General features: G+C 39.0%; 1 protein-coding gene across 17 annotated transcripts in view; it reads left to right on the forward strand.

Moving 5' to 3' along the window:
• NRPD1A (nuclear RNA polymerase D1A) overlaps positions 1 to 20119 on the forward strand; it is an 83436-nt gene that overhangs the window by 9366 nt on the left and 53951 nt on the right. For 15 of the 17 annotated variants that reach the window (XR_016174150.1, XR_016174151.1, XR_016174153.1 and 12 more), the window contains 4 exons: positions 4441 to 4561; positions 4663 to 4787; positions 19635 to 19703; positions 19779 to 20009. Coding sequence is in view for 1 of the 17 variants with exons in the window: in XM_089160288.1 (XP_089016414.1) it covers positions 4441 to 4561; positions 4663 to 4787; positions 19635 to 19703; positions 19779 to 20009 (546 nt within the window). In the remaining 16 variants the exon portion in view is untranslated. Of the gene's footprint in view, positions 1 to 4440; positions 4562 to 4662; positions 4793 to 12999; positions 13825 to 19634; positions 19704 to 19778; positions 20010 to 20119 lie in introns of those variants that run through there. The other 2 variants (XR_016174165.1, XR_016174164.1) reach the window with 2 other exon arrangements.

Raw genomic sequence — 20119 nt, forward strand, 5'->3', positions numbered from 1 at the left:
TTAAAAGATTAGGCTACTTATAGCCTCTAAAACCAAAATAGACTCTAAAAAGGAATCCCTAACTAATTGGGATCTAACTTGACCCTTAAGCAAACACCATAATAGGAGTAACTAAAAGCCAATGCTTGGAGATATTAGACTAACTCCAAACTCTAAATATAAGATCCCATTCTAGATGAGGAATCTGATCCCCAATTAACTAACGCAACATAGAGGTAGATTCCTGACCCTTGGATCGAGGGAATTCTATTGAGACCCATATTGAGCCCCAAAAAGGGGGCTGGGAAAATGACCAAAATACCCCTGGGGTATTCGGCCAACTTTAAGTGCCTTTTTTGGGTCTGGTTTTTGGGCCCAGTTTTAGGGGGCCCAACCCTGGTTACATCAGTTGCCTTGACAACCATGTGATGAACTGTTAGCTGTGAGAAGAAAGGTCTTCTTGTCTGACATCAGCAAACTTGCAGAAAGAAGAAAAATAATGAATAGATGAAAGAGAACTAGTAAGTCAACAACATAAAGCCTAACAAATAGGTGTGGTTGATGGAATCCAACATAGGCTTTCTTTGACATAGTTTATCCATTGAATAGCAGTTGACCTGAAAGATGCAGGCAGGGTGTTGCTGTGGGCCAGCTAGAATTTAAGCAATGTTGTCTTCCCTAATCCTAATGGTTCCATGATCACAAGTAACCTTTCTGGTTCTGCCTCTCTCCAATCATGTTAAAGTAGAATAGTACTCAAAAGATAAAATACCAAGGTTGCAACTTGCTAGAATAGTGGATAGAATGTCATTTAATTGTCCTAAACACCTGATGATTGAAAAATACCTATCCTGCCCCCAAATCAATTTGAAGAATCTCAATGCCTAAAAGAAGAATGAATAAATATTGTTGGATTTGTTATGGAGGGAGCATGTGATGTTGCTCCATTGAATTGTCATTTGAAAAAATTTCCAGAGATAGGATAGTCTTGCCCATTCATATAAGATTCTCCATCATGCTTGTTTTCCTCTTTGTCATCAACGTCCTCACTTGTAAGTAGAGGTGTAAATGGATAACCGAAATCCGCTCCTGAATTCACATCCATTCGATTACTAACAGGATGCGGATAAGGTATACCCCTTTCTTACTGATTATTATCCGTCCGATTAAGTTACTTATTTGGATTTATTTTTCTTATTTTTATAATTTTTTACTTGAGATATGTGACTATTTTTCTAGATTTTCTACTAAAATAACTACCAAAGTTGTTAAATTCTTAAATTCCAAACCTAGCCTCACAAATAAAGTGGTAAAGATGTCAACGGTAGTCAAAAACTTGTATTCAGTTTGTATTCATGCCCATTTAGAAGAATTTAATTGAGAAACTAATTATCCAATTACGGATTATTATCTGAATCCGACTGAATCTGTCTGAAAACCTATAGGATATTATTTGAATCTGTTCGAATATAATAGGACTCGGATATGGTATTACCACTATCTGATTGAATCTATCCGTTTACACCTCTACTTGTAAGCAATAGAGCAAGGCTAGGGCCGGAGAATGATTGAAGAAAGAAAGCTGCTGCCACAGCTGCCAATATCTGACCCACTCCATTCCTGCTAAACCCCACCACTTGATGCACTCTCTTTCCACTAGGAATCACCATTTGTCTATGTCTCACTCACTTTGATGCCGAAGCTGTAGGTGTCAGGCGAGAAGACTGAGCTGGTCAGTAGACAGAATTAAACTCCAATATGTCCAGTATATATAATTTTTGAATCAGTTGTCTTAAGAATTTAGTAGCAAGAATTCATTCTCTCCACACATACACACACACAATTGAAGTTCCAGTAGAAGTCAACTTACCTCTGCTAAGCAAAATATCAAGAGAGAGAGAGGCAGATGGGAGAGATTTGGGTATGCAAAATGGAAGTTAGACGCACACAAAGAGGGGTCCAGGTTGTAGAGGTTGGAAAACATTGGGCAAAACTAGGATTCCCATCAGGTTCTTTACTAGCTAGATGATCTATGACCCAAGGGAAAGCCCATAGACACTATTGAGCTTGAGATTGGTGGAGAAGCAGGTACCGCGGGTTGAGGATCTCGTTTATCCAGTTGCATGGTTTAACAATGAAAACCCCGAGCAATACATGGTTTAAAGATGAAAATTATAAACGATTACGAATTTATCATTATAACCTTACTTATATACGTTAGAAGCACATGCGTTTTTTAAAAACACCGCAAGAATAACTGAAATTGATTTTCATAGAAAAATATGGTTTTTGTATTTTTCAACCCTTCATAAATTTCTAAATAGAAATAGGCGTATAAATTTTACCAAATAGTACCAATAATATTTTTTGTGTAAAAATAAAAATGGAAAACTATACTAAAGACTGCATAAGAGTGATATTTATCTCAAATTTTGTTGGAAAGCTTTTGGTATCTCCCATCATCGCTTATCAGTTGCCCACTTCCTCACCTAATTTGTGATTTTGATTAATGGGTGAGTCACTAGGTTCTTTGGTGAATGCGATTTACTAATGATATTGTTTTGGTGGATAAGAAGCACATAGGGATTAATACCAAGTTAGAATCATGGAGAGAAACTTTAGAATAAAATAGCTTTAAACTAAGTAGAATGAAGAGAGAATATCTTGTGTGTAACTGGTAGTAATCAGGCGGATGATGAGGTAGCAAAACTTGATGAGAAGGAGATTCCACAAAGCGATTATTTTAGGTAATTTGGCTCAATCATAATCATAATAAAAAAGGTGATATAGAGGATGATGTTTCCCTAAAAATTAAAATAGGGTGGATGAAGTGGAGAGGTGCGTTTGTTTGATTGACATATTCCTTTAAGGCTCAAAGGAAATTTCTATAGGGCCGTGGTGTGAAGTGTGATCAGCTATGATGTATTGTTCAAAGTGTTGGGCTGTTGAGAAGCATCATATAGATGAACTCAGTGTAGCAAAAATGAGGATGTAAGATGGATGAGAAATGAGGACGTAAGATGGATGAGTGGAAAAACTAGGAAGGATAAGCTAAGGAATGATCATATTAGAGCTGGATTGGGAGCAGTTTCGATAAATGATAAGCTACATGAAAGTTGATTGAGCTGGCTCGACCACATTTAACGGAGGCCTATAAATGCCCCTGTGCGGAGAAATGATTTTAATATAGATTGAAGTAATTTGAAGAAATAAGGGTAGACCTAAGGTAATCTTAAGAGAACTGGTGACAGATGAGAAAGAATATGCATAGCTTAGGCCTTGTATCTAGTATGACCTCCACTATAGCTGATTGAAAAGCAAGGATCTATGCATCTGACCCCATTTAGTTGGGAAAGGCTTCTTCTTGTTGTTGGTTAGTCACCATGTTTGCACCCTAACATAGCTGATATCTAGAAATACCACGATGCTTGACATCTATTGTTGGGCCAACTTAGTTTTTCTTGATTCCTCCTCCTCATCATTTACAACCATGTTATCAGCATAACTGGTAACTATTGTCAATTAAATCATATGCTTTTTTGGTTAATAGTGTGATCTGCCTGGCATTGCATTGCATCTGTTTTTTCTCCATGGTATGTCCAAAGTTATCAAACCAGGCTCTTCGTATGCAAACTTGAGAGGGTAAGCAACAGGGTTAAAAGAGTCGCTTGGGTGATTTTAGGAGGCATATCGTGTCATATTGGACATATGTATGGACAAGGGCAGAGTTGCATGGAAATGGAAAGGTCAAGATTTAACAAAAACAATACAGACGATCAATATATATTCATTCTATCATGCATAAGCCATTGTTGTCAATGCATCTGCCAAGGTGGCAAGACGGTTTTTGGACTGCCTTATTTCCAACTGGTTTTTGGACTGCCTTATTTCCAACTGCTTTTTTGACTTGCAGATTTTTTCGGCTGCTTTATTGCTTAGGCACTACTGCTTTGTCATCTTGTGCGTTGTATTGCCACCTAGGCACTAAAAGCCTAAAACAATTATTTTTTTGACATTTTGTACATAATAATTTTTTTTTAATGTCAAATTTTATTCTCCAATGTCGTATATGAATTTAATAGTTATTTATTTCGGATTCGAGAATCAATGAATCATTAAATGGAGAATGAATTGGAAATTGGAATAATGTGATCTATTAAGAACACCTTTAGATTGGATTTTAGGCATACATAACATTGCCACTGTGGTTATTGGCCTTAAATTAGGCTAGACAGAAAAAACCAGCCTAAAATGACTCCAAATACCCCCCAAAACTGGGGGCATAGTTCTACTGAAATGTTCCAAATTTTAGGCAAAATATCGCCGAAATTTTGCTGTTTCGGTAGTTTCACTGGGTCGCCAAAATTTCGCACTATGAGTAAAACTACTTACTTTTTGTATCTTCTCTTTTGGGGAAATATTTTGTTGGATCAAATTCTGAAACTTGTAAAACTATTTCAGGAAAAATACTCTGTGAAAACTGTAGCTGCAGGCAATGAGGTTACTGATCCCAGGTTAGGGATGCCAAATCTATCCTCTCAGTGCTCTACATGTGGTGCGAAAGATATAAAAAACTGTGATGGTGAGGATCAAATACATAAAAGAATGCTGCAAAATGCGTTACATACTTTGGTTGTCATTGATAATTGTTGCATGTAATCCTATTTATTTATTTATTTGCAGGCCATACAGGGATAATTAAGTTCCCTGTTGACATATTGCATCCATATTTTATGCCAGAGATAGTTCAAATGCTCAATTCATTTTGTCCAGCATGTAAGACAGTTAGAAAAAAATTGCATTCCCAGGTCAGGTATTTCTCTCTTGCTGAGGGTTTTTATTTTATTATTATTTTTAATGTGTTGTAATTAACAACATAGTAATGTATGTTTTCAATGTTAGGTTTCTGTTGTGTTGGATGATATTTATGGTGGGCTGTTCTTTAATTTTTCCTGTTTTTGCTGAAGCTATGTTGCAATTAGTTCTGCTACCCTCTGTTTATGCCTGCTATGATACTTTTGATACTGTGTGCAATGAAAATTGTGCTAGTGGATAGATATTATGTGCTAGAATGGTTGACAGTATTGTGGTGTCATCGCTAGGATCTTGTTAGGACGGGCAAAATTGGAAAGTAGTTTGGACCATGGCAAAAGGGTGAAGTCTGCGAGTTTTAGATTTAAATAGTTTAGGAGTTTTATTCCTATTTGAGTTCCTAAATAGATTCTTATTGTAAAACAACTGTAAGGAAGCTTAAAAATAAGAGACTTGGCTTCCTGTGACTTCTTCTCTTCTTCTCTCCCTCTTTTCTCTTTGTATTTGTTCTCTAAATTTCATATCGGAGCTTAAGCTGCTGTAGATCTCTAATCAAGCTTCTCCTTCATCCAAAAACAATAATGCAACACAGAGAAGAGGTTCAAAGGCTGATTGGGACTGGTAAGAAGCAATTTGCTTTTTGCGATTTAGGGGGAGCAGCACCTGAAGCTGCAAATTTCTGGATAATGAGACGATGAGATAAGAAATTAATTAAAACTTTTTTTCTGGTTTTAATCTTGTTGTATGTTGCGCATTTTCTGAATCCCCTGTTTTTGAAGTTTTTTGGACTTTTTATTTTTATTTTTTATTTTTTTTATAAACCCTAGATTGGTTGTTTCAGTGGTACCTTGAGTGGTGAATGTTCTTACCCTTATTTTTGGAACTATAAGTTGTTAATTATCTTGTGATTGGTTGCTTCGATGAGTGTCATTATTGCTAGAAGATTTTCTTGTTTTTTGAGTAGGAACTTGACATATTTTATGTCTGCAATTGGGATTCTGAAGGTGGTTTTATTTTGGGAAGGGATCTTGGTATTTGTTGCTTGTGTACCAAGATGTTGCGCAAGTGCACGTGTCGCAATCAAGTAATAAATGATAAGTAGAGTATCGATCCCTCGGAGAATTCTATCCTTAACTTTCAATGTAAAAGTAAAATTGATTTAAACGAGATTAACACGGTGGATTTGTGATTGACTAACTAAATAACTAAATGACAGGTAATAAAACTAAGGAACTAAAATGGAGATTAAGCAATAGAGGGAACTTAGTGAGTGAAAAGAGTGTTGGGAATCAAGTTTCCCCTCCCTTGAATTGTATAATGCAAATACTAAAGTAATACTAAAACCCCAAAATATATCAAGAACTTGGAATGAATGGCAATATGGTATTTTTCAATACACATAAGCTAGCATCCTAAATCAACATCTGCATATTCCTATGAAGAATTGAAATATGAATGCAATTTAAACCCAATCCAATCAATGGTAATGTGAGGTAATTGGGTATTCCTACCCAACCTAATAATTAACACAAACTAATTAAAGATTATGCTAACTCACACAATTCAACGAACATCTAGACTGCATTAACTTTCCAGCTAACTCAATCATAATAATCATTCATGAAAGATTCATCAAGAACCGAAATTAATCAATATATATCATGCTGAATTCATTGACAACAAGTTGTATTGTAGTAAAACTAAAGAACACATGATAAGTACATCTCAAAATTCAGGTTAGGTACTACTATCATCCCAACAAAACACAAGTTTAGCCCATAACAGACATTAAAAACACAACAGTAGTTATAGTTAACATTAAGCTAGAAGATGAGAAGATAAGTTTATAAAAATGAAAAGAAACTAAAGCTTCAATGCTTCCACACGAGCTCCAGCCTTCTTCTCTAGCAAATCAACTTCTCCAGCAGCCTTCAATGCTTCCGCATGAGTCCAGCTCTGGTTCTCCTCGCTTCAGCCGTGTCCTCTTCCCTCAGCCGTGTGTTTTATCTCCCCTCTCTCCTTTGCCTCTCTTCTCTTTCTTCCATAAGTGCCTTCAATCTTTAGGTTAGATTCTGGCCATAGGATTAGAACATTCCTCCTGAGATCAAGGGCTGAGAACAATCATATATTTACAAGAATAATGTCCTCTTAAGTTAGCCCCTTTTGGTCATTTCCACTTGTATTGGATCTAAGAATATTCTTCTCCGTATTGCTGCAGCAAACTTCACAGCAAAGTTAGAGGACAGCTTCTTCTCCTATTATGGCTCTTTACCTACATTTTTTAAGAGAAAGAGAAACAGTCAAATTCATCCACAAATCTGAAGAGAAATTCATGTAAAAGTGACAATAATGAACTAAACTAGATGCAACATGTTAAGACAAAATCTAATAAATACTATCACTAGAACAAAGACAAAATACTCCTAAATCAAGCCATCTCAAGTATAAAGTTACCAATCTTAACTCTATTTCATAGAGTTATCAGTATTGTGAATCTGATTTTTCTTGATTGACTATACTTTGTTCCATATGCTGGGTGAAGGAAGATATTTACCCTGTTTGTGGGTAACTTGTGAATTGTGATTGAGATCTGATTATTCTCTGATTCTAGAACAATTCGGTTTGGATATGGGAGAAACCTCATCTGTTAAGGGTGACAATAAAAATACATTGACTGAATCTATTTCTTTGTGTTTCTATCAATTGACTAAAAAAAATTTGGAGGGTGTATCAAACTTTCACCAGTGGAGGGCTATAGTTAGAGTTGTTGTCACTAATAGGATAATTACTGAGCCAGCATACTTGGGCAAATGTTGCTGATAATATTGTTGATCTGGTAACACTCTTTGGCTGATAATATTGTTGATCTAGTTACTATCTTATCTTGCAAACTGTGAAGGACTTTCTAGAGTATCTAAATGTGTTGTATTTTGGTTAGAATAATCTAGCTAGAATCCATGAATTATCCTAGGATTTTTATTGACTAGATAGGATGGGTAGAGATATTACTCAATATTTTGTAGATTTTAAATGAATGTATGAAGAATTGAACTTTATTTTACTGGTATCCTTTGATGTAAAAACCATGCAAAATCAAAGAGAACAATTTGTTGTTATGATTTTCTTGGGAGGTCTTGAAAAGGAGTTTGAGGTAGTTAGAGCACAAATTCTTGGTAGTGATTATGTCCCCACCGTTGTTGACACTTTTTTGAGAGTTCTTCGTGTTGCTAGGGAGAGTTCCAATAATAGTATAAAAAATTCAGCCTTGACAAATGTTTCCCTTGGTACTTTTGGAGGATAGACTTTTGGCGGACAAAATACAGGACGAAATCGTGGAAATTATACTGGAAGAAACTCAAGTTCGCAAAACTCTTTTAACAGTACAAGACAAACCAAGACTTATCACCATTGTGGTCGTCCAGGTCATATTCAACGGTTTTGTTGGAAACTTCATGGGAAGCCCCCACACATTGATAGTACTACTTCTGAACCAACCTTTACATCCACTAAAGTACAACTTGTGGGTTAGATTGTAAAGATGACTTAGGAAGACTACACTCGTTTTACTCAGTTCTTGCCTACTCAACCACAATCCACCATTGCCACCTTTTTCAGATGGGTAATGCTACTACTTGCCTTTCGACCATATGTCACCCTTGGATCATTGACTCAGGTGCTTTTGATCATATGATCAGGGCTACAGCCTACAGGTAGCTTTTCCTCTTTTGTTCCATCGTCCTCATTGGTTACACTTGCTGATGGTTCCCATACCAATGTTAAAGGAATGGGTATTGTTTAGCTCACTACATCTATAACCTTATCTTTAGTTCCTTACATACCTAATTTGCCTTTCAACTCATTATCTATTCATAAATTTACTTCCACTGATAACTGTTTTGCAACATTCTTTCTTGGTTCTTGTTTATTTGAAGATTTTATGATGTAGAAGACGCTTGGTATAGGCTGTGTGTCAAGGGGCTGTATTTGTCGAGCATACATCTTCTACTGCTTTTCTAGCATCTCCCTTTTACGCCAAATACACTGCCAGCTGTGGGCATCCCTTTTTGAAAAACTTATAGTTATTAGATAGACGTGTTCACTCTCTTTTTAGTTAGATTGTGAGTCTTGTCAGCTTGGAAAGCTTCATCATGTTAGCTTCCCCTCTTGTATAAATAAAATATATTACAAACATTTCTCTTTGGTTCGCTCTGATGTGTGGGTTACCAATCTTTGCCACATTTGCGGACGACTTTTTAAGGGTTACTTTGCTCTTCTTCGTCGTTGTCTTCTTCTTCTTCTTTTTATTTTTTATTTTTTTTGAGTGTTGGAGGAGAACGATAAAAACACAAAGAAAATAGACTAAACTTCCATACATAACAACTGAGAGAGGAAAGAGGTATAGGTAGGCTCTTTCTTGAATTCAACCTGTTGAAGTATATGCGCTTTGGGCTATTTTACTGTTCATAATACTGTTCACGTGAACAGTAAAATCTGTTTGTTACTGTTCACAGTACTGTTCACATGAACAGTATTGTGCTAATGATGTTATTCTACTTTCTATTTCTAATGTAGGAGTCTTGCTACATAAGTTTTGGGAGTTCTTAGAAAGCATAGTTTCTATTTTCAGAACTTTCTATTTTAGGAGCTAGGAAGTTACTAAAGCCGTAATTTTTTGTTCCTTTTTCTAGAGGACAGTTAGTTGTCTCTCAAATTGTATTAGATTCATTAGAAGCTATAAATAAAAGGGCTTTGTGATTCTAGACTCTTTAGCTAGAATTACATGCCTCTTCTACTAGTCCATCTCTCTTTTCTCTATTCAAGTTCAACTGCTGTTTTGATTATTTAAAGCTTGTTTTCTAACACAATCCTTTGAGATTCTACGTCTATTCTATTGACAATATCCAAAAGTAAATGAACCATATGGTTGGGCGTGTTTTCTAACACAATCCTTTGAGATTCTACGTCTATTCTATTGACAATATCCAAAAGTAAATGAACCATATGGTTGGGCCATGTTCTTGTATCCTCATAGTGCAAGGTCTCCCAAGAACAGAATCTGAAATCACACATTGGACCTGAAGTCCCAAGACAGCTTTCATTTGAAATCCTTGGTGAAGTGCTTTGATTAGAAGTTCTAACAGTTTTCTTTAGGGTGTTTCTCCTTTTTGCAACCACATACAAACTCCATTGTTGACAAGGCCAAAAACCCACCAGCTTTTCCTCGGTCTCTTCCACTTAGTCTGCAATCACAACCGAAATTTTAGTCAAATTCTTCCAATTTGGAAAGAGTAATTCCCCCTTCCCCTGATTCGAGTTGACATTAATGTCTTTCATAATTTTGCTTAGTTGATTGGAATGCTTCCCTAGTCACTTCAACCCATTAGTGATATAATTAAACATAGGGATAGGCTCCAATCGTAGAATGCCATGCTTGATCTTATTTCTCCAGTTCCACAACATTTAACAAGTAATAAATAGAATATTGAAGATGCAACCTAGAGTCACGAAGTCCCATCTATGCATGTTGCAAAGAAAAATACAGAATTCATGGATGGTTTAGGTAGGATAACGTTCTGTTCAAAGACCTAAGGGGCCAATTGCCCAATTTCTTTTTGACCACTCACATTTAAAGAATAAATTGACTATAGATTCCTCCTGCTTCTTACAGTAAACAAATTGGTGCTCTTCATGTGTCCACTTGGAAGTGATGTTCCTTGTAGGGAGGCCATTATTGAATAGCCTCCAAAACAATATTCGGTCTCTAGGTAACACCTTGAATTTCCAAAAAATTGTCCACCATCTTTGGGTTTGCTGTGTAACTGCTGGGTTGGAGCATAATGCGAATCGCTACTTCTTTTTATTTTGGAAGCAACCGGACTTTAGATGGAAGGAAAACTTAGGCATCCAGATTCAAAGAAAACCTGTATGTCGAAGGTAGATGTGCAAAGTGTGCTGTAGAGTGTGTGAAAGATGATCTAGATTGTAAGAGTCACCATCTTTAAAAGAAGAAACTTACGTAGAGGAGTCACTTTCCCTTAGATCCTCTGGCAGAGTATGCACTGGAATATCCTGCACTCATGGGTCAGTCCAGATAAAGATAGAACAACCATTCCAAGGCCTGCACCCAGAGGAAGCTTGGTTCATTAATCAACCTCCATCCTTTGCTTCCATCACATATCTCCAAAAACGGATCATTCGGGTTGCTCACAAAAAATTTCGGTGTGGGTCCACCTTCAAAATCTGGTGCAAGAATTCTAGTGAGGACATAACAAATCTCTGCCTTGACTTAAATTCTCCCACAAAGCTGAATAATCTTCATCTTCTCCAATAGCCTCTTCATGGACTAAGCTTTAATGCGACTAACTCCAATCAAGTTCAAGCAATGTTTGAACTTAGCAGTACATGTAGGCTTTGTCAACATATCAACTGGATTGTCTTTAGTACCAATCTTCAACACCTAGATATTGCGTTCAGCAACTGCCTCTCTGACATAGTGATGTCGAACATCAATATGCTTCATCCTCTCATGATGTATCTAATCTCTAGTCAAGTCAATGGCATTTGGGCTATCACATGGACAACATTCACCTCTTAAACTATGTTGAGTAAGGGTGTCAACTATGGACCGGAACCGTTAAACCGGACTGGACCGCGCCGCCTAATTCCAGACCATACCGGACCGAAACCAAATTTGAAAATTCGGTTTGGTTCGGTACTGATTTCAGATGCACATACCGATGGTACAGAACCGAATCGGACCGAATTGCTTGTACCGATGCCGTATCGAAAATCATGGTTAAATTGTAATTTTACACCAGGCTCCAGTTTAGTTTGCCCTAAGGCTAGGCTGCGAATTTGCGATTCTCATTCACTCTTCGCCTCTTCGGACTCTTTGCCTCTTCGTCAATTCATCGTCTTCGAGTCTTCGGTGTCTTCACTCATCTCTCAAGTCTCAATCTCTCAATCACTGATTCTCTCAATCTCTCATCTTCTTCGTCTCACATGACTACATGAGTCTCATCGTGCAGAGCAGAAATCGTGAGCTTGAAGACTGAAGTGGAAAAGGGTTTGATTTCTACTATTGATGTGTTTCTGCAATTCCTTTGATTTGTATTTGTTTTGTTACTAGAGCAACTGACTAGCAGGAAATAAAGATATTAATGTATCTCCCTTGATTTATCTTTGAAACTTAAGATGTATCGTCTCTAGTTTTGTCTCTGTCTCAAATCAATAAATTCAGATTCTAGGCTTCAATTGAAGGGATATTTCCAGGAAAGAAAGTATATATTAATTATTGAAGCACAGAATATGCCTTCCCCTAACGAAGTGACGGTATGTCTGGTCCTTCCTTTCATGATAGTAAGTTCGAATAAAAACCAAACAACTTTATTGGAGGAGAAGGTTCTTGGAAGGCGAAGAAGGAAGAGAGTGATTAATTGAGTTTGTTTTCTGGGTACTAAGCTCGAAGGAATGATGAGTGATTCAATCCTGATTCCATGGGAGAAACAATTACCAAGTCACAGAGTATTTCCCTGGAGTTTTTCCACTTCTCTATTTGGTCTTGGCTTCCTGGGTAGGTTGGATTGTTTTGAATGATCGAATGCTTCCAAAATTCTGGGTTTAGCAGGTTAATGGTGAGATATACAACCATGAAGAGCTGAGAAAGAACTTGCAGAATCACAAGTTTAGAACTGGCACTTGTGATGTTATAACCCATTTGGTGAGTCTTTTCTTATAATTAATTGAGATTATCTCTGGTCTTGGGCACCTGATTAGGCATTTATATGTAGTTACATTCTATAAATAAAGTAAGGTAGTTATTTAATTTTCTATTGCCTCATAGTTTTATTTTTACTCTCTGGAGAGGTCCTTTGGAAATGGGTGTTGGAAGACTATCCTCCCCTGCTATCCACTCAACACCGAATACTACTCCCCTTCATGTTCAATACATTTTACAAGTTTAGATGGGTGATGGGATCATTAATTTGTAATTTGTTCTTCGGTCTTTCTTTGATAGTATGAAGAACATGGTGAAGAATTTGTGAACATGTAGTTTTTATGTTTTTCTATTTAAATCAGACAAAGCATATTGTTAATATATATATATATATATATATATATATATATATATATATATATATATATATATATATATATATATATATATATATATTGTTAAAAGAATAAAAAATACAGCAACTAGAATTTTTGATTGATCATGATTCAATACACAATTCGTTTGCGTTTTTGAGTGACTCAAGTCAATAACCGTGAGTGTATCTCATTAGTTTGGTCATTCACTCATTTGGTGTAGTTATCTTGATTGGTGCGACAGTGTGTAAAAGTGTGAAACCAATTGTATAACGAAACCGTATTAAAACCTTTTTTTTATACCGATTTTATACTGAAACCGTACCGGACCGTTTTTGCAAATATCGAAATGTGCCGTTCCGTTAAAATTCGGTACGGTACGGTTCTGGTTCTAGGTATTCAAAGTTGGTACCGTACCGAAACCGTACCGATTGACACCCTTAATGTTGAGTCCTCCAATCATGCCTTTGAGCTAAATAATTTATTTAACTGCTTCAGTCACTGCCATATACTCTGCTTTTGTGATAGATAATGCAGCTGTAGCTTGTAAAGTAGCCTTCTAACTAATCGCACAACCTCCCAAAGTAAACACATATCCAGTGAGTGACATTCTTTCGTCGAGATCACTTGTATAATATAAGTCAATATAACCTATAAACTTGTCACCATTCCTCCCAAACTCTAGACACACTTCAGAGGTCCCCTTCAGATATGTAAGTATTCATTTCACTGCTTTCTAATGAGTTTTACTTGGACATGATAAGTATCTACTCACCACACTAATTGCCTGTGAAATGTTAGGTTGAGTGCACACTATTGCATACATGATGGAACCTGCTGCACTAGAGTATGGAACACATGACATATAACTCATCTCTTCATCTGTCTGAGTTGATAGAGCTGCTGAAAGTCTAAATTGAGATGCAATTGGAGTTCAAACAGGTTTTCATCTTTCATGCCAAAATGCCCTAACACCTTCTCCATGTATTTTTGTTGAGATAAGCATAGCTTCCTTGTCTTCTTATCCCTCTTGATTTCCCTACCAAGAATCTTCCTTGGTTATCGCATGTCTTTCATCTCAAATTCAATGTTTAACCGTTGCTTCAACCTGATGATCTCATTCATATCTTTAGTATTAATTAACATATAAGAGCAAATATATGAATGAACTATCAAAAAATCTTCTAAAGTATATACAACAATCATACTTGCACCTACTGTAACCCAAAGTAGTCATGAGACTCATGACAGAATCAAACCTCTTATACCACTGCTTAGGAGACTACTTCAAATCGAATAGAAACTTTTTCAACAAGCAAACCTAGTCCTCATTTCCTTTTACAACAAAACCCTCAGGCTGATGCATATAAATTTGTTCCTCTGGCTCTACTGCTGATGGAATTTGCCGATGGACCTTTGCCATTCTTGGTCAATTCCTTGGCCCTCCCCCTTCTTTTGGCATCCTTAAATCCTCCCTAGCTAAACAATGGAAAGCCCAAGGCCTTCTAAACATTCACCTTATTGATTCTGGCATTTTCCTTTTCAATTTCGCCTCTTTGGACTGCAGATCCCGTGCTCTTGAGGGCTCTCCATGGTTTGTGGGAAAATCACCTCTCTTCCTTAAACCTTGGACTCCCTCGTTCCCCCTCTAGAGGGTCGACTTCAGTTCTCTTCCCCTGTGGGTTAATCTACATGGCCTTCCGCTCGAGTTTTGGAATTCTGATTGCCTGAGTCGAATAGGCTTTGCTCTTGGAAAACCTCTTCGAACATATGCTAAGACGCTTAAGATGACCCGTCTCTCTTATGCAATAATTTGTGTTGACTTCGTTGACTCTAAGGATCTCCCCTCTTCTATCACCATCGCCGATGATAATGGCCTCAAATACAATCAAGTGCTAGTTTACGACTGGATTCCATCTCGTTGTAATCTATGCTCCTCTTTCGGCCATGATTCAAAGAACTGCTCGTTTGCCTCTCTTCAACCGACAACTTCATCTGGTGCTGCTGCATCTCACTATTGAAGATCTCTTAAAAGTGAAAACGATAGATGTCCTTGAGAAAATCACAACCTCAACGAAGCCTACTGCTGTTGCTCCTGCTGGTTTGCTCCCGTCGAAGACAGCCGGAAAAGATTTTCAGGCTGGTTTCACCTACCGGCATAGAAGAAGAAGGAATACTGTACCTGCTGCTTTGCTCCCTGCTCCTCTGTTAGTCAATCCTCCTCACCCTCCTAATGATGACCACTCAACGAAGCTGTCGAGCTTTGACTATGGCTGCTCCCTTGACGAAGATGCTAAAGTTTTTGAGTTCACTACTCCTGCACCCTCAGTTGCTGGTTATGGCATTTCCGACAGTCAAAATAGGTGCTTGGTTCTCCCCTTGCTGAATTGATGCAATTACCTTGCCTAAATAGCGACTGTATGAGCCTTGTACCTCTACCCTCGCCGCTGCCTACCCCTGTCATTACCCTTGGTTCCCTGTCAAATCTCCTTTACCCTAATCCCCACACAAAACCCTCTCCACCCTTATTATCCACTCCCACTACCAACCAGTTGGAACCCACCTCCAACTTACCTTAACGACGTCACCTTCCCATCTCCTTCGGTAAAGGGGACCTCATTTCCTTTGCTGGATCCAAGCCCATCTCGAGGACTTCCTCTTGTCCTCTTGGATCTTGTGGCCTTTTTAGCTCTGGGCCCAACCATGACAGCCCATTTAGTCCCCAAGCCACTTCTCCACGCAGAACTATTCCCTCAATGTCCCCAGGCCCACCAAATAACAACTATAGAAGTCCATCTAGCCTCATGTCCCTTTTGGACCTCCACCCTGTGAACCCTTCTCCCACTACCCAACCCTCTACCCCTTCCCATTGTGAGTCCCCCTTGTGTGAGACTTTCCCTCCTCCCGACCTTGCTACGATTGACCCCAACTCCAGTTGCTAGTGTGTTCCCTCCTTCCATTTATTATGTCGGAATTTATTATTTGGAATGTTAGAGGTTTGAATTCTATTGCTAAGCAAGGGGATGTTAAGAATTTCCTAAAAGACTTAAAGGTCCCATTTTGTGCCCTCCTTGAGACTTATGTCCAAGCTGAAAATTCCTTTTGGATTGCCCGAAATATTGCTCCCTCTTGGTCCTTTCTCTCTAATTCTCCCCACTGCCCCAATGGCCGTATTTGGGTTCTATGAGACCCATCTTTCTCTAATGTCTTTCTTCTCGACTCATCTCCCCAATTCATGCATCTTTCTATTTCTCCTTTCAACTCCGCCACTAATTTCTTCATTACCATTGTATATGGTTTTAATCAGGCTTCTGAGTGTATTCCCTTGTGGGACTCTCTTCGTTCTATCTCCTCTTCATGTGAGAGTTTTCCCTGGGGAGTTAGGGGTGATTTCAATATTGTCCTCTATTCTCACGAGTGGGTTGGGGGTCATGCCCCAAACCCTTCTGCTGTTGATGTGTTCAACTCCTGTATTGAAGACTCCGATGGTTGGGCCATCCCCTTACACGGCACAACTGTCGTATTCGTGAGGCTAGAATTGCTTCGAAGCTTGACCGTTTCCTGGTTAACCACTCTTGGCTCTCCTCCTATCCTTATTCCAATGCCTTGTTCTCTCCTGCTAGTTTGTCTGATCACTCTCCTTGTCTCGTCAATCTCTTCCCCTCCACTTCTTTTGGCCCAAAGCCTTTCAAATTTTTTGATATGTGGACTTCTAGCCCCTCTTTCCTCTCCACTGTCAAAGATGCTTGGGAGAAGCCTGTCCACTGCCACTCTACCCCTTATTGCTTTTGCTTGTCGGCTAAGGAATACTAAGGATGCTCTTCGTCGTTTGAACTCTATCACCTTCGGAAATATCTCGTATAGGGTCTCCGACTGTCGCTCCAATCTCTTAAAAATCCAAACTCTTCTCCAAAATGATCCTCTCAATCCCTCGTTGGCTGAGAGTGAGAAAGGCCATTCCCTTGAGCTCTCCTCTCTCCTCTCTCTCGAGGAAAATTTTCTTCTGCAAAAATCCAGAATCATGTGGCTTCAGCTTGGGGACTCCAATACCACTTTCTTCCATCGGTCCCTTAAAGCTCGTCATAACCATAATCCATCCCTGCCCTTCTCTCCAGCAATGGATCTTGGATCTATGACCCCCCTGGCATTAAAGTTGAAGTTGTCTCCTTCACCAATCTCCTCTCCCCCTCTTCCCTCTGGTCCCGTCCCGTCCCGTCCTTCTCTTCCCCTTGATCTCCTCAATAAATTTGTGGACCCGCTATCACTTAGCCACCTCCATTCTATCCCCTCCTCTGATGAGATCCTGTTGGCTATTCATTCCCATAAACCCAACCGTGCTCATGGCCCGGATGGTTTTAGTATGGGTTTCTTCTCTAGTGCTTGGAATTTTATTGAGGATGATCTTGTTCGCGCTATTTGTAGCTTCTTCCTTAACCCTTCCTAACTCTCTTCAATCAATCAAACCTTCCTCTATCTCATTCCTAAGAAAGTTGGTGCCTCTCTCTCATTGATTTCCGTCCTATCTCTTTGTGTAATCTCCTCTATAAATTCATCACCAAAATCCTGGCGATCCGTCTTAAGAAGGTCATGCCTAATCTGGTCAGTGCCAATCAAACTGCTTTTATTGCTGGGAGGAGTATTGCTGATAATATCCTCCTTTGTGCGGAGATCGTCCGGGGTTTTGAGAGATCTTCTCACTCTCTTGCTGCCCTCCTCAAGGTTGATCTCCATAAAGCTTTTGATTCCATCCGCTGGGATTTTATTAGTGATGTTCTTTGAAGTTTGCATCTCCACCCCTTAGTTCTTCTTTATCACCAATGGATCCTCTGCTGGTTTTCCCCCTCCCGTGTTGGTATCCGTCAAGGCTGCCCCCTCTCTCCTTATTTATTTTCCTTGGCTCTGGAAGTTCTCTACCGTTTCCTTCAATCCAAAACTGACCAGCTCTTGATCTCCCACATTCCCAAATGTAAATCCCTCAAGCTCACCCATCTCTCCTTCGCTGATGACCTCATGATCTTTTCCAAAGTTGATCACTGTTCTATCTCCTCCATCATTGCAACCTTGTCATTTTTTGAATCCATCTTTGGTCTCAAGGTTAACCTTGACAAATCTACTCTTTTCCTTTCTGGGGTGTCTGATCCTCTCCGCTCCAATCTCCTTAACCTCTTTGGGTTCAAAGCTGGATCTTTTCCTGTTGTTTATTTTGGTCTCCGCTTATCCCTGGTAGGCTCTTTAGGCACCATTGTTCTCCTATGCTTGATCATATTCGCAAGAGTCTTCACTTATGGAAAAGTTGACTCCTCTCCTTTGCTGGTAGGGTTGAACTTCTCTGTTATGTTCTCCAATCCTCTTACCTCTATTGGTGTGGTATCTTCTCAATTCCCAACTCTATCTCTTCGGCAATGGAATCCCTCTTCTGTGCCTTTCTCTGGAAAGGCCATGATGCTCTCGATTCCTTCGCCCCATCAGTTGGTCTAACATTTGTCGGCCTAAATCTGAGGGGGGCTTAGGAATCCGCCGGATCCTAGAGGTGAATTCTGCTTCCCTGCTCAAGCTCATTTGGAAAATTGTTTCTAAACAAGACTTCATTTGGGTTGGTTGGGTCCACTCCTCTCTCCTCAAATCTAATTCTTTTTGGACTGCCCCCATCCCCTCTAACCCTTCTTGGATCTGGAGGAAGCTTCTCCTTTTAAGACCCAAAGCTCTTTCTGCCATAACCACCCGGATTTCCTCTGGTTCCTCTACGTCCTTCTAGCTTGATCCGTGGCATCCGATGGGTATTCTCCTTACTCTCCGCCCTCCCTGCACTGTCTATGATACCCGCATCCCCAAATCAACCCCTCTCTCGGCATTTATTTCTAATGGCTATTGGGTCCGCCTCCCTCACCACAGTCTCACGCAAGTTTGGAATTCCCTTCCCCCCATCTCCTCCTTCGGCCATGGTTCATTAGTCTGGCTCCCCTCTTCCACCTTGTCCTTCTCCACTTCTTCAGCATGGAATTTTGTCCGCTCCCCTTCCCCTTCCCCCCTTGGCCCCCCCTCGTTTGGTTCAAAGGTTATATCCCCCGTCATTCGCTAACCCTTTGGCGTGCCCTTATCCTAGCCCTCCCCACCCAAGTTTTTCTTATTAGCCGTCATATCCCTGCTAACCCAAAATGTATTTTGTGTTTGAATGGTACTGAGGACATTGAGCATTTGTTCTTTTCTTGCCCATTCTCTAGTTCCCTCTGGAGAAAAGCCATTGCCCACTTTTGGCCCCGCTCGCGTCTATCATTTGGGTTTACTCGTGATTGCTCTTGGATCTTGAGCAAGTTTTCAGGTACCTCCATTTGTGACCAAATTGGTAGACTTGTCTTTAGTGCCAGATCCACCATCTGTGGTGGGAGCGTAATCTCAGACGGTGGACTTCAAAATTCCGCTCCATTGACTCGATTTGGAATGCTATCTTTTTTGATGTTTCTACTAGACTTAGCTCTATTCCCCACCCCCCGGTTGTTGACTCACCAAGGAACAGGCTCATTGTTGTCTCCTAGGGCCTCAACTCCCAACTCCTTTCTTCTCTTTGATCCCCTCTTGGATCTCTCTTGTATTTGGTTCTTCGTTTGATTTAATTATTTATTCATAAAAAAAAAAGTTTACCTCATAGTTTTTCTTTCTTTTTTTTTAAGTGGAAGATCCATCTAGTTAATCACATATACCTAGTAGAGATTTTCATACTAAATGTTATCTTGATGTTTTCGTGCATGTTCTAGGGTTTAGATACAATATCAGTCAGTTCATCCACCGCAAATAGTGTTCAATCAAAGGGCTGCAAATATTGTGTAAGTTTATTTGGCTATTTTTAATCATTTTTCTATCTTGTTTAAGAAATCTGATTTCTTGATTGTCCAACACAGGGAAGTTCAAAATATGGGTATCCACGCATGAAATTTAAACTTGCTCCAAAAGATGGATGTATGAAAAATACTGCAATTATGGTTGAAGTAATTGAGAAATCCAAAAAGAAGTTTCAAGCTAAAAATCCCAGTGATGTACTTCCTTTGGATTATTGGGATTTTCTACACAAAGATCCACGTCAAGAAGACCAACCAACAAAATGGAACCAAAGAGTGCTGTCTGCTGCTCAGGTCTGATTACTCTCTTTGATACTTTCTAGTTATAAAGTTGTTTGTGCGCTCATGTGCGAACATACAAATGTGTATTTATCCAGACACAAATATACATTCTTTTGGTATGT

This window comes from Hakea prostrata, chromosome 6 (assembly GCF_041222555.1).
Source record: "Hakea prostrata isolate BN-2017 chromosome 6, UWA_Hpros_2, whole genome shotgun sequence".
Lineage (NCBI taxonomy): Eukaryota > Viridiplantae > Streptophyta > Magnoliopsida > Proteales > Proteaceae > Hakea > Hakea prostrata.